This window comes from Centroberyx gerrardi, chromosome 16 (genome assembly GCF_048128805.1).
Source record: "Centroberyx gerrardi isolate f3 chromosome 16, fCenGer3.hap1.cur.20231027, whole genome shotgun sequence".
Classification (NCBI taxonomy): domain Eukaryota; kingdom Metazoa; phylum Chordata; class Actinopteri; order Beryciformes; family Berycidae; genus Centroberyx; species Centroberyx gerrardi.
Window position 1 is genome coordinate 20,542,334 of NC_136012.1, and position 13,827 is coordinate 20,556,160.

The following is a 13,827-nucleotide window of genomic DNA, read 5'->3' on the forward strand; positions in this document are numbered from 1 at the left end:
TAAGTGAAAGCAGTAAACTTATTTTAAATTGATAACAGCTGAGTACCTTACCTTATTCTAAGAAGCATGGGTGAAATAACTGTTTGCATCTGCTATGATAGAAGCTTCTCGCATAGAGCTTTGTTTTGTTCTTTGTTTGTTTGTACCAAATTGAGATAGTAAGAAGCATGCATGTTGGGTAATATCGTGTCTACATCAACAGGGCAGTATTAGCAGTGAGAAGACCTGGATGATTGTGAGATCAGGTTAGTGTTTTTTGGACTACACCTGCCTCTAGAACAGTGCTTCCCAGTCCAGATTTCTTGCCCTTTGTGCAACAATGGGACTTTTCAAGTAAGCGACCAAAACAAACCCTGTGATTTGAAGTCAGTCTCTGCATCCAGTTACAAATGAGTCACAATCTACTGAGGAAGCAGTGTTCTAGAGGAAACTGATCATACAGTGTGTGCAATACCCATACACACTCTAGTGCTGTTGTCACTTGTGTCTCCCGCGCACTTGCAGCAGCGTGGGCGTCTGCTCCATGATCCGCAGCAAAAGATTATCAATGTAGTCCTCAAGGTCTCGAACCTGCAGCTTGACCTTTTTCAGCTCCGCTTCACGTTTCTCCAGCATCGCCTCCTGCTGCTCTGAGGCCGCCTGCTGCTTCTGCATGTCCATCTCCTGCTGCAGCAGCAGGGAGATCAGCTCCATGTTGGTCAGGTGCTGGTACTGAGCAGAGTGGTCCACTGGCACCTCCTATAGGGGAGAGGAACAGCGTGTCACAGGTTAATAGGTTACACCTTTAATCAATGCTCTTCATAAGCTGCATTTCTATTTTCTACTTTTTATGTATTTATAATGCATTTTATCTCATGTAGCCTATGAAGTCTGATGTGTTGGATTTTTCTTTTGCCAGAGTGCCATAGACAATTTTCCTTTGTATGTAATGTAGTGGACAACAAAGATCTATCTATCTATCTATCTATCTATCTATCTATCTACCTATCATAGGTGTGTGACACAGGCTATTTTTTTAATCAATGCTCTTCATAAGTTGCATTTCTATTTTCTACTTTTTATTTTATTTATCTATTTATATTGAATTTTATCTCATGTATATAAAGTCTGATGTGTTGGATTTTTGTTGCTGGCGTGCCTAATTTTCCATTGCATGTAATGTAGTTGACAATAAACATCTATCTATCTATCTATCTATCTATCTATCTAACAATCAATCATAGGTGTGTGACACTGGCTATGTTTACATGCGCAGCATTTCAAGTAACCTGGTTTTGGGTCGATGGATGTAGACGTCATGACTCGGTTAGAAAAATCCGGTTAAACTTGTATTCCGTTTATGAGAAACCTGGTTAAGATGCCTTGCTTACTCTGATATTAAATGTGTTACTGTGGCATGCAAACATCTTATTCCTTTTCATCATCTGCGCAAACTCAGACTTGCACAGCGTTATGGGTAAATTTTAATGTCAGCAGAAAACATGGCAGCAAGCAATATTCACTATTACTATTAGGATCAGCATTTCTTTCCCCTGTATCAGAAGTAAGCTCAGTCAGATATGGAGGGGGGAGCTGGCAGCTTTTCATGCATGTTTGCTGCATACTTGTTCTATCTGGTAGACAGGAATATTCTGTCAACTGTTTTATTAATGGAAACAGCGATTCTCACAGGGTATCAAAGATGCATGTGAACAGCTTAACCTGAATAAGACCTTAACAAGAGTATGAGCAATAGCCGGGTTGCTCTGTGCATGTAAATGTACAATAGCTACTGTGGAATGTATCTCTCCAAGTAATTTGGGAAGAATGTGGGAATACATACCAAGAAGCTAATTTTAGCCCCTTAAGTAACATTAGGCCACCCACAATATTTTCTGCAAAGGGCCAACAAATTCTCATCTCATGACATCAATGAAAGACTTGCTGAATTGTATAAAAGATTCCATCAATATAAAAGGTTATAAAAGGTGAATAAAGGATGTAAAGGATTAGAGTTTTGTTTTTTGTTGCACAGTACCTGACTCTTCTCAGGTTCAGCCACAGCGTGGTGGGCAGTGCGTCCGGGGTGAATAGTGGACTTGAGCTTCTCCAGGACTGAACGACCCTCCTTCTTCTCCGGCTGGCTGCCCATGGAGGTCAGCGGCTTCACTGGATGAGGGCTGCAAAGTTAAAAGGTCAGCGGCAGCATTTCAACAAGGATATATATTTACTAACATTCTATACAGTCTACAAAATAGTATCTGCATGACTAAAACACATTACAACAATCGTCTTGTATGTTGAAATGATGGTTCAGTTAACAATAACTGCACTGCAAGGAAAAGCTCAACAGATCAGAGCAGATCAGAAGGTCGACTCTTCACTCAGTGAAAGAAAATTAAAGACTATAGAGGAAATATTAAAATGGCATCTAGTGTTCTTTGAGCATTAGAAAACTCCTTGCTCCTCAAGGATGAAATAGTCATGAGGGATACACATGGGTCCCTATTCAGCAGCAACAGCAAGGGATTGCTTAGAAATTGAGAAACAGAATTAAAGTTAGAATTCAAATTAAAGCTATATTATGATCACTGCAGAAAGCAAAGCTGGGCTTCTGAGATAATCCTTTAAATATTTACTTTGTAAATATGCTTTTTATTTGTGATCAATTCCAAATGTTGACAATTAAACGGCTGTGCACCTGTGCTTCTCTATGGTCCTTTGTCTGTTTGTCAATAAACACATGACAGCACATTACTAAATACTACCCAACACTGTAGTATTTGCAATATCTCTCCTATATCTGTTGTAAACATAGTATAACCCAATGGATGCTGCATATCTGACCATATACATTTATTGTTTGTTCCCTGTGACTGTATTCTGCTCATCCCTATATGTCATATGTATTGTCCTTTTGTTTCTTGGGAAGACATACGTCCAAAATGGGGGTCCTTTTTCATAATTATTATTAATTACGCTGACTTAGACTTTACCTCTGACCAAGATGCCTGCCTCGTGTACTGGAATGTACAGAAGAGTATTAGGGCCATTGTAGGTGACTTTTTTTTTTTTACGGGGGGAGGGGGGTAATATTCTAAGAAAAAAGTCAGATTTCTGAGATTAAAGTCAGAAATTTGAAAAAAAAACAACTCTGAAATTCTGAATTTTCTCGCAAATTTCTGTTTTATAATCTGAGAATTTCTGAGTTTTTTCTCAAAATATTACCCCCCTCCCCCCAGCTGTTAAATTTTTTTTTTACCTACAATGGCCCTAATACTCTTCCATAGGAATGCTATCACACATTCTAGTAATATAATAATATACCAATATGAGGGAGATTTGCGTTTAGCTTTCATTAGCAGGTGGCCAAAATGGCAGCAAAGGTAACTAAGTTCAGGCAGAACTTAGCGTAAGAACAAATAACAAAATCATAACAGACAACATGAAACTGAAACATGAGATGAGTAACGTAAAAGTGAAGCAAAGCAAAGAACAATGCACAGCAGGTATCATCCAACCGCTTTGGATGAGCAGGTGGGATTTAGAAGGGCATGAGTGCATTCAGCATCCAACAGGCCGGGCCAACAGTAAACAAAGCTGTCAGAGCAACAAAATCAAAATTTCAGCAAACATGTAAAGGTAGTTTCAGATTTATTTCCCCATTTACATAGTTTGTAATGTATGTGCAACTGTTGTCTGCAATACCCATACATCTAAAGAGGAGTTCAGTGCGTATCCTAGAGTGAGGATTCTCACCTGCTCTCCTGATGGGGCAGGTTGCTAGCTGGTTGTGTCTCTTCAGGCAAAAGTGAGTGCCGTGCATCGACCAGGGGCCGGGCAGTAGTGGTGGAGGAGGTAGAGAAGGAGGAAGAGGAGGTGTAGGGGGCCACAGCCGGAGTAGCAATGGCTCCAGCACTGGGCCCCACACTTGAGGGGTGTATGGAGGGGCAAAAGACAGGGGAAGGGTGGAGCTTAGCCTGTGCATCAGAGTCAGCTGACAGGGAGAGTGCAGAAGAAGGGATGGAAGAAGAGGGTTTAGACTCTTGCAAAGATTGCCCAATCTTTGACTTTGAAGGGGTTCTCAAGTTTGGCGCTACTTTTGCATGAAGGTCTTCAAAACTGATCTCAGAGGGTCTTTCTGTTACACAATTTTCTGTAAGAATTGACTGCATGGTAGTGGTGTCTTCTTGTGATGGCCTTAGTGATGTGGTATTCAACTCGCAATCAGTCTGGTCTTCATCTATGCTGTCTGCCAGAGAGGCTGTCTCTTTATCTAATGTCAGTGAAGAGGGAGGAGGCGATTTAGTGGGTTGGTATGAGAATGGTCCTTCACTAGCTGAAATATTTTGCACAAGGGACAACAACTGTTCAAACTTGCCCTCTCCCTTCTTACTTTGACAGTGTGGACTGCCACTCGTCATTCCTTTTGGTCTAAAACGTGCGCTAACCACCCTCGATAACGACTCCTTCTTCTGGTTAGGTGTGGCTAGTTTTGCTTCTGGGTTGCCATTATCATCAAATGCAGCTTGTGTCTTTTTAAAATCGTCAACACCTCTTGTCATATCTTGTCTGGATTCAGTTTTAAGATCAGGTTGATCAGATGTTTGGCTGTCTAATGACGAAGCAGCATTCTCTTTCCTGTTCATTGGGGAGTTACCATGTGTTGTCACATTATCCAGTTCACATCGCCCATCTTGGCAATTGTCTTGGCAAACTGGGGAGACTTTGCAGAGTTTGTTAGATGACGCAGTTATTTCAAAGGAAGAGTTCATCTGGGTTATGCATGTATTCTTCAAAGTGAACATATCCTCAGGTGTGGTCACTGTCTCCTCAGGGTAAATGGATGAATCTTCTGATGGCTGTGGGAAAATCCCGCCTAAACAATTGGGACCTTTACGAGTATCAACTATTTCTGAATGAGAAGAGCCATCAGAATCAATAAAACTAAAGTCTGAATTATTCACATTCATGTTCAGATCCTCCAAAGTTAGTGAGAAAGACACATTATTGTTTACACATAAAGGTTGAGCTGGATGAATGGGGGAAGAATCTACTGTTGACTCTAATGTACTGGAAGTAATACCTAGTGCCTCTGCGTTTGACTTAAGGAGACTTGCAGATGACAGACTCAAAAGATCTGCAACAGACATCTCACTATCAAGAAGCATTTTAGGTTCTGCCAAATCAACATGTCGAGAATGGGTGGTGTTCTTTGACGTGATCCTATTTTCAGCAGTTTCCTCAGTGGTCAGTGATAAATGTTTGCTGTTTACTTTGGATTCTCCATAGTTTCCTCTGCCAACACGTCCATACAAGTCTTGCTCAAACAGCATCCCCCTCCAGCAGTCAGTTTCATCTTCTAAAGGTTCATATTTGAACTTCTTGAGCTTTTCTTCAGGCATAAATCCTGGGGAAGTCTTGTTTGCATGTGGTTGAGAGTGAATGCTGAGGGAATCAGAGGTCTCACTGGTAGTGTGAGGGTCTGGAGATATACTTGGTGTATTTCTTTTGCGTTCTCCTTCTCTTCCATGTTGTAGGGAGGCCACACCAGTCTGTGAAAGAAGGTAGGCTTCTTTGTGGACAGCTAGCTCTTGACCTCTATGCAGCCAGCTGTCAGAGTATATCTCGTTCACTGTAGTTCTTAAAGGCCTCCTTGGAGGCAAAGGTGGAGGCTCCGCTTCACATATTCGCAACTCCTCTATAGGACTAATGGCATTGTTATCAACTGGGGGGTTACTACTTCTATGAGGTGAAGTTAGGATGGTTTTCAAAGAATTTTGAGGAAGAGTCCCCTTTGGTGAGTTGAGCCTGCTGGAGGCGAAGGCATCAAAGGAGTCATCACATTCTCCCCCACTCTCTGACATGGAGCGAGGGGTGGAGTGGTTGGGGGAGCTAGGTGTGACTAGTCTGGGGAGTAATGCGGGAAGGGATATCTGCCTAGCTACTGGCCTGGGGCGCTCACGCCTTATGGAAGCCATTTTCTTTTGCCTAATATCATGACCAGGGCTGGGTATGCATGGCTGGGAGGAGGGCAGAGCAGTGTAATGAGAGAGGTGTGAGCCAGAAGAGGAGCAGGGCAGAAGAGGAGGGGACTTCCGCAACTCCTCAGCTATGAGCTCCTCAAAAAAGGGGTTGCGCTGCATACGTGGGAGGAAAGGGTTGGTGGGGGAGATGGGGGTTGAGGAGGGAGAGGAAGAGGACGTGAAGGGATTAGTGTGATTCCCGTTATCAGGTGAAACATGACCAGTGGAGGAGGCAGTGGGAGAGGAGCACTGGGGGGGAATGGGGGAGCGAGGAGGGAGGGGAGGGGGTACGTCTGAGCTGCTTTCTACTTTAGGAGAAACTTCCAGCCTGTGGAGGAAATAGGGCACAAGTAGTCCTCTTAGTTAATGATGTGCCAGTTGACCAATGGGGAGCATCTTTCTTACACAAACAGAAAAAAGACCACCAAAATACTTGTTGATATTCCACAGCAAGGTAGGACATTTTTCTGTCAGCTACAAAACTGAAATGCTTGACTAGCTTCAGACATTCAAAGTCAGAGGATATAACATTGGCCAAACAAATTATGGAAAGAGTAACACAAATTCAATAAAAGAAGCAAAACACATTTGCAAAATAATCAAGCAAAATAAGAACACAAACAATGCAGTGTAGCATTTTGCCATTCAGGATTTGACCATCTGCATTGGCAGCTATTCTGTTGGGTGAGCTCATATCAAGATGGAATGATTTTCCCCGCATCATTTTGTAAGCTTTTTTTTTTTTTCTACACCACAGTGACGTTGCATCTCTGATAGAGAAAGACAGACAAACACTTAAGAGATGAAAATGAAACTGCTGAGCTGCTATTTGGAGAGTGCTGTGGGAAATGTGAGATGATACAGCATGGTGGTAAAATGGAGAAAAGTATGAGCTGGATCAATTCCATTTCAAATGAGCAGGGGGCAGCAGAAACACTGAACTCAAGACACCCAACTGAATACAGGCCTCACTGTGGAGAAGATGCCTAGTGTTGCGCCTTAGATGGAGGAAACACTGCTCAAACACCCTGGGACCCAGAGGCAGGACTGTAATGACCCTCACTCACCTTGGCTTGTTCTGGAAGTCACTGGAGCCAAACCAGCCTCTGAGTCTCCCTTCAGAAGTCGCTCCAGCCTGGCTCAGGTCTGATTTAGCAGGGAGAGAATCGCTCCTTCCTCCAGAGAATAAAGTCTTTCTTAGCTTCCTGCCTTTGTCAGATGAATCAGGAGCAGAGGAGAGTATTGGCACCGCTGCCTGCACAGGGCGACCCCCTGTCCGAGCGCTTTGAATTGAGGGAGCTGATGGCTCAGCTTCCTTTTCTTCCTCCTTTTCGTCTTTCTTCATCTTGTCAAAGGACCAGCGTCGGCCCTCGCCAGGGGAAGTTTTGTCCTCACTTCGCTTGGTGAGGTTCTGCAGGGAGCGAGAGAGCGGGGAACATTTCTCTAGCAACACCAGCTTGGATGGGAGGGCTCCTGAGCTCTTGGGGGTTGATGGCTCAGAGTCATAGACATGGCTTCCATTGATACACAAGGAAGACTTGGACTGAGTCATGGTCTGACCCTTGATGGACTCCACTGCTAGGTATTGTCGAGGAAGGGCGGTTGTGATCTTACTAGCTTCATCGCTGAAGGCTCGCTTGTGGGTCAGGACCTTTGTGGTGTGTTGGCTGGTAAGCACTGTTGGAAGGTAAGAACTGGGTTACAAGAATCAGGATTAGATCGCAAATGAATTTGAACAGTGTAATAAAAACTATATAATGTATAGCATGCAGGGAAGCTGCAAGGAATGATCCTCAATTCCTTGCTACTTTTTTTGAACTTTTGCCTTAAAAAGTAGGTTGTTTAGTCTTAATGACTACAGTAGACATAATACTCATACATTTTTAGGCCACACCAACAGTCACAAGCCTCCATGTCATGCACCCGAGAAGAATTTAAAAACCTACCTTTTTTAGCTAGGTCCGTCTCTCCATAGTGGGAGTCCACTCTTACTTTGCTGCTGTAGATGGGGGAGCTGGGAGGGTCTGCTAGCAGGTCAAGGCTGGGCGGAGGCCCGGGGTTATCACTGGCCACAGAAGACAAACTGCTCTCCGAAGCTAGCGATGAGCATGACCTGGTGTCAGACGACTTGCGTAGCTTCCCCTTGAAGAAGTCTTTCACCTTACTCTTACTCTTCTCTTCTACTACCTCTATATCTCCTGATTCCACCCCGCCTCCACCGTCCTCTCCAAACGGCTGCCCCAGGGATCCTGACAAGGCTGCGTAGCGGCCTGGCACGATGGCTGAGGAGGACTCCACATCTCCCCTCTTCCTCCCCGTGACGCGATCCTTCAGCTTCCCAAAGGCAGAGCGTGGCTTGTCCTTCATGGTGAGGTCAAACATACTGGCTGTCATGTTGTTGCGAGTGAACTGAACGGTCACCTGCAGTTCGCCACGCTCCTTCTCCTTCCGTCCCACCTTAGAGTTGAGCTTGAGCCATCTGCAGCCACAAAAGGAAAGGGACAGTCAACATCGATACTATGACAACACTCAATCTTACACCACTGCCTTATGTAAATACATTAGTGAAATATCTTAAATATAATATTTTCTCAAACACCAAGCTCAGAGTAGAGATTACATGTATTATCTGGCCATTCACTGAGATAGAGACAAAACAAGCAACTAAAAAAAACATTGATTTCCTCTTGGCAATACCTTCCTTGCATTACATAACTTGAAAATACTTCTAGAGGGGATGGTGCTCGAAATCTGACCGCTGTGTTTGACAACAAACTATTTTATGGACCTCAGAGCACAAAATCATAACCTAAATTCCTGCAGGTCCACCCACCAACACCTGGTGTGTGTGTTTTGTATGTAACAAGGACGTTCCAAGGAGTCGACCTAGGAAATCCTCCCAATGCTCCCGCCTCCTACTCCCCTTTCTGAGTGGACGAGAGAAAATGTTGTCGAGCCAAAACAAACAGCTGGAATTCAATGTGAGTTTCACTGAGCATACAGAGTGGAGAAAGGGCGGAGAACCCACAATTAAAGCCAGATGTGTGGCATTGCTTTTCTCTATTCTGCTCTCCAATGTTGATGCTGGAAATGCTTCACATATTACTGATGAGTCCTTTTACTCCACCTGTGACATAACTGAGCTCTTTAAAGGCTTATAATGGAGCAAATTAGATGGGACTCGGAGCCAGATTTTTAAAGTACAAGAAAATATTTATCATAACAATTTACCTAATGTAGCTCAGTCAAATTATTGTTTGAACCTAAATTCCCTCATTTAGACATTACCGTTTCATTTGTTGTAAGAGCCATCCATAACATTCAATGAGCAATCAGTAACTTAATCTTTGTCTGTAAAACACAGATTAAGTTGTAATGACTCCTTTGAACCTTCATGCAGTTTCATTTGTAGTTGATGTCAGCAGGTTTGAAACCATTTGAATTAGAAATTATTGCTGTGATAAGTAACAACATAACTTTACTGAAATTTAAACAAGGTGAAATACTTTTAAAATACTCAAATTACAGATCATATAGAACACATTTACTGTAATGCTTCAGGAACTGGCATATATAAATTAGGCATAACAAAAATAACATGAATATAAATAGCATATTTGTCAATTTTCTGTACTCAAACGGCTGACACTTGATATATACATATTTTGAAATGTATTATTTAAAGTGAATGTGAATGGTTTGGTTTTGTGGAAAAAAGACCAGTAATATAGGCTTTTTTACCAATTGCCGTGGTTAGGCCAGTCAGAGTTAGCACTCTGTAATGAACATGAACATCAGTGAGTAGTTTCATTGAATATTGTTAGAGCTTTCCAAAACTAAAACTCAAATCTGCATAAAAGGAGGTGAGTGAAAATGGGTCTTAGATTGAGTATTCACTTGAGTATGCTCAATTCTTGCCTATATTTTTCACCTGGCCACGTGTTATAAAATGGGGTCAAGAAGAAGAACACAATGTCGCCTCATGATAAGCATGCTTTTTAAAGTTCTCGAAGGTCATGGAGACCATTTGCCAATTTTGACCAATCTTTTATGTTGTTTGTTCTTCAGCGAGGGGAACAGATCACCAAATGGCACAAGCCTCAACAAGGAGATCTTATCATGTTAAAGTGAGATCTTGAGTCAGTGCAAGACTCCCATTCTCACTATCCTAATTTGACCAGAGTGCCTTGGTGAACTGAGCCGACTATTAACCCAATTGTATAAAGAAAACAGTGGGAGAGCTTCCTCAGTTCCATTAAACCTATTCTAAGGTGTCTATCTGGATGACTATGTGTGTGTGTGTGTGTGTGTGTGTGCATGCATGCCTGTCTGTCTGTCTGACTGTATGTGCAGTGTGTGTGTGTGTGTGTGTGTGTGTATGTGTGTGCGTATGTGTGTGTGAGAGACATTCTTTAAATACTAGGGCGAACCAAACCACACAGTTAAGACTAAACTACATAATTTCAATCCTAGTTAATTATCATGGACATGTGATTACTATACATTAGCCTACCATACATCATAATAATAATGTATCGCAAAGGGCATATGGAGGAATTTTGACCTCGGGTGAAACTCCCGCAATAAAACATACATTTTTCATGATCCCTCATCTCCCTGAAATGTTCAAAACAGAATCTACAGGGCCAAACTGTTGCAGAGGTCACATCCCTGCAGGAATCTGTGTGTTTGAGCCTGGATATCAAGTATGGGTTTTCATCACTTTGGTCAGATGGGAAATGATTTGGTGTGCTATTATTTTAAACTGCTATTATTATACAGCAAAGATAGATATGCAGGCAAATATTTTGGAATGCCATTTACTAGTGTTTGGCATAATTTGGCTACAAGTTGGCTTATTTCTACTGTGTACTATAAGCTACTAAAGAAAAATGAATTACTAAAAATAAGCTAGCCTTATAATGTTTCATGCTCTAGCAGTAGATAGTGGTTATGGCATCAAATAAATATATCCTTTAGACAAATATTAGCTACATATTTTGCTCAGTGCCTAATATGAGTTACTGTCAAGGGTGAGTGATAGTCATGTATTTGGAGATGTCTTTAGTGCTGCATGGAGAGAATATTGTGCTAAATTACTGTGCCAAATTTCCAATGTATGATTCATAACCCTTGGGAAACAGACCATGTGCATAAAGATGGAGGCTTCCTGGTTTAGCATCATTACTTTCCTATAGCGCAAACTGCCCATACATCATCATCTGATCTTGCCAGTTTGCACTGCATTGTGGGATGTGCTCAGGAGGAGATAATGTCAATCCAGTGTGGGACAGAATGTTTCTACCCCTGTATGCATGTGAGTTTAAGCCTTGGCAGTGTTTCTCAACCATGTGCCGTCCTGACACACTACAAGCTGATTTCACTGATTGGTTCTGATTTGTCCCTCCTCTCTGGTTGAAGGTGTGCTGATCGGTGAAATAAGCTGCTGTAATGAGTGTTTGGTTGGAATGGAAACCTGCAGACTATTGGGTCACTGATGGCACCTGGTTGAGAAACGCTGCACTAAGAGAAGTGTCTCAAAGCAGGGCCAGCTGCATGAGATGGAATGGGCAGTGAGGAGAATTTCCCCCCAAAATATTTAAAGAATTTCATGAATCAAAAAATTACAAGGCCCTCCCCTGTATTGTTTATGCAATAACCTGACCCTCCCCTGGCCTGAAGAGAAAAAAAAAAAAGCATGATACAACCCACAATAGTGACCACCCTTTTCCACTGGTGAGTAGGCTAGTCCCTAATGACAAACATACGGTTTGTCATACATGCTACATTAAAACTCAAGCATAACCTACTCATCTCTTGGACACATTCCATCCTGAAATATTTTATCAAGGGGAATGATGGTTTGACCGAGAAACACGTCAAGTCCGATAAGCACCCGGTGCATGACCGTGAGGACCAGGTCTCCGCTCCCCGGGGGGTAGGCGCTCCGCCCGCCGTCCTCCAGGATCCCGGGCAGCAGCTCGAAGCAGCACTCCTCCTTCCACTCGGGCACCTCCGCCTTCTCCACCAAGCCGGTGGTGAATTTCTCCTTCCCCACCTGGATGATGGTGTAAAGGTAGCGGCTCCCGTGCTTGCCCTTCGTTCGCAGTCCCCTCGCGCGAAGGACGGTGACATTCACGTGCGTGGGCACCCATCGCTGGTCATCGTCCAGATCTATAAGTGACATCATCTTGCACCGCTAGGAAGGGGCGCCGTGACTGCGTATGAGTCCCTAAATAGTCCTACTATAATTTAGCAGCGTGTCTTATCAGTTGAGAGAGGGGTACAGCGTCGCCCCCCTCGCCTCGCGCCTGCCTTTACCTGCTGCGTTTGCAGACAGTCGCAAAAAAACCCCTCTGCAGAATATCTCCAAAGTCCAGCCAGCCTCTGTGGCTTTGTCCGACGTCAGTTCTCAGACAGCCGACCCGGGCCTAGGCTGAGCTTCCAGCACTGTGCGTGCCATTCCCAAATTCAATCAATGCAAACCAAGTTAGGCGAGGTACGTGCTGAAATGTCTCCAAGTGCACGCTCGGTACATGTCGCATCAGTAGTTCACTGTCCGAAAACTCCTCATTGTGTTCACGGCCCGCCCTCCTTGAGGAAAGCAGGCCCGCATACAGTATGATACATGCCGCAGAATTAAAGAGAAACACCCACCGTACCGTTATCAAATCCTTCTGTCCAATTTACAGACAGACAGATACAGATCCTTACTGTAAACACAGTCATGGAGCGGACCTTTGCAAAGGCATGTGAGCCAAGACGAAATGCATTTAGGGAAACTTATCTTCATTTCAAACAGTGGGCTAGAAATGCGGTAAGTTGTTGGGCGGACCCTTTGGTGAAATGTAAACATTTTCCAAGTCATCCTCCCATAAATGTTTTTTTTATGTGAACTATTTCCAATCATGTCTATTCCTTTGTAACAATGTCTTAGGCAAAATTTTAAAATAAAAATAAAAGAACGATAAAAAATAACCATTATAGGACTGTTAGACAAATTAATTGAAATGATGAAAAATGACTAGCTTATATAGGCTATTCATTAAAATCTCCCAGTGTTTTTTTTAGTTTTTTTTAAGTATTAGTATTGATTAACTCAGCTATGATCAGGCATGACTAGCCAGTTGCAGTTCTGATTTATTTAGCCTATTTATTATTTATTTACTTACCCATGGACATATTTTAGTGTAGGCTATTAACTTCTTTTTCATGGATATAAGCCTGTGTGTTAGCTTAACATCACAGTACAGTCCTTCATTGATATTGACTGTAGAAGTCTCAGTGATGGACTACAGAGCATCCTGCATCATCCTTGCAATTGCAATGCCATCTAGTGGGGGTGAATAAGACATTTAGGCTACATTATGAGAAGGGAAGAGGCACAACAGAAGTAACTGTGGGACAACAGGCTACATGAAAGACTGCTGGGTCTATATTCATGCCCTGATACATGTGGCTCCATACACAGGTTTTACACTAGCAGCATCCCTCTTCCACATGGAGCCCTAATAAATTCATTACTGGCTAAAATACTGTCACTATGCTGCATTATCCCCTAAGCACACAGCCATGTCCTTACTTCAGAAGGCCAGAGAAACACATTAGCCTACTTTGTACTGTAATTGCCCTAATGAAAAGTCACTACAGGATTCCTGTAATATTAATATAGTGACTTACAGTGTGTCTACATGATACTCAGTTGTGAGTTTATCCTACTTAATGGTATTTTTAGTCTCCTATCATTGCAACAGGCTACTCCTATAGGATATAGCCTATAGTTTATAATGTTGCTGTGTATAGTATATAGTTATGGAGGCTA

The 13,827-nt window shown here is 42.7% G+C and overlaps 1 protein-coding gene across 1 annotated transcript; it reads right to left on the minus strand.

Moving 5' to 3' along the window:
• Nucleotides 1-477: 477 nt before the first annotated feature.
• LOC139912555 (uncharacterized) lies at nt 478-12,195 on the minus strand. Its single transcript, XM_071900391.2, has 7 exons — nt 11,816-12,195; nt 7,952-8,484; nt 7,073-7,682; nt 4,201-6,333; nt 3,739-4,116; nt 2,018-2,159; nt 478-738 (listed from the first exon to the last, which is right to left on the minus strand). Exons 1-7 carry the CDS (start codon nt 12,193-12,195, stop codon nt 478-480), a joined length of 4,437 nt encoding a protein of 1,478 aa, XP_071756492.2.
• Nucleotides 12,196-13,827: the final 1,632 nt, after the last annotated feature.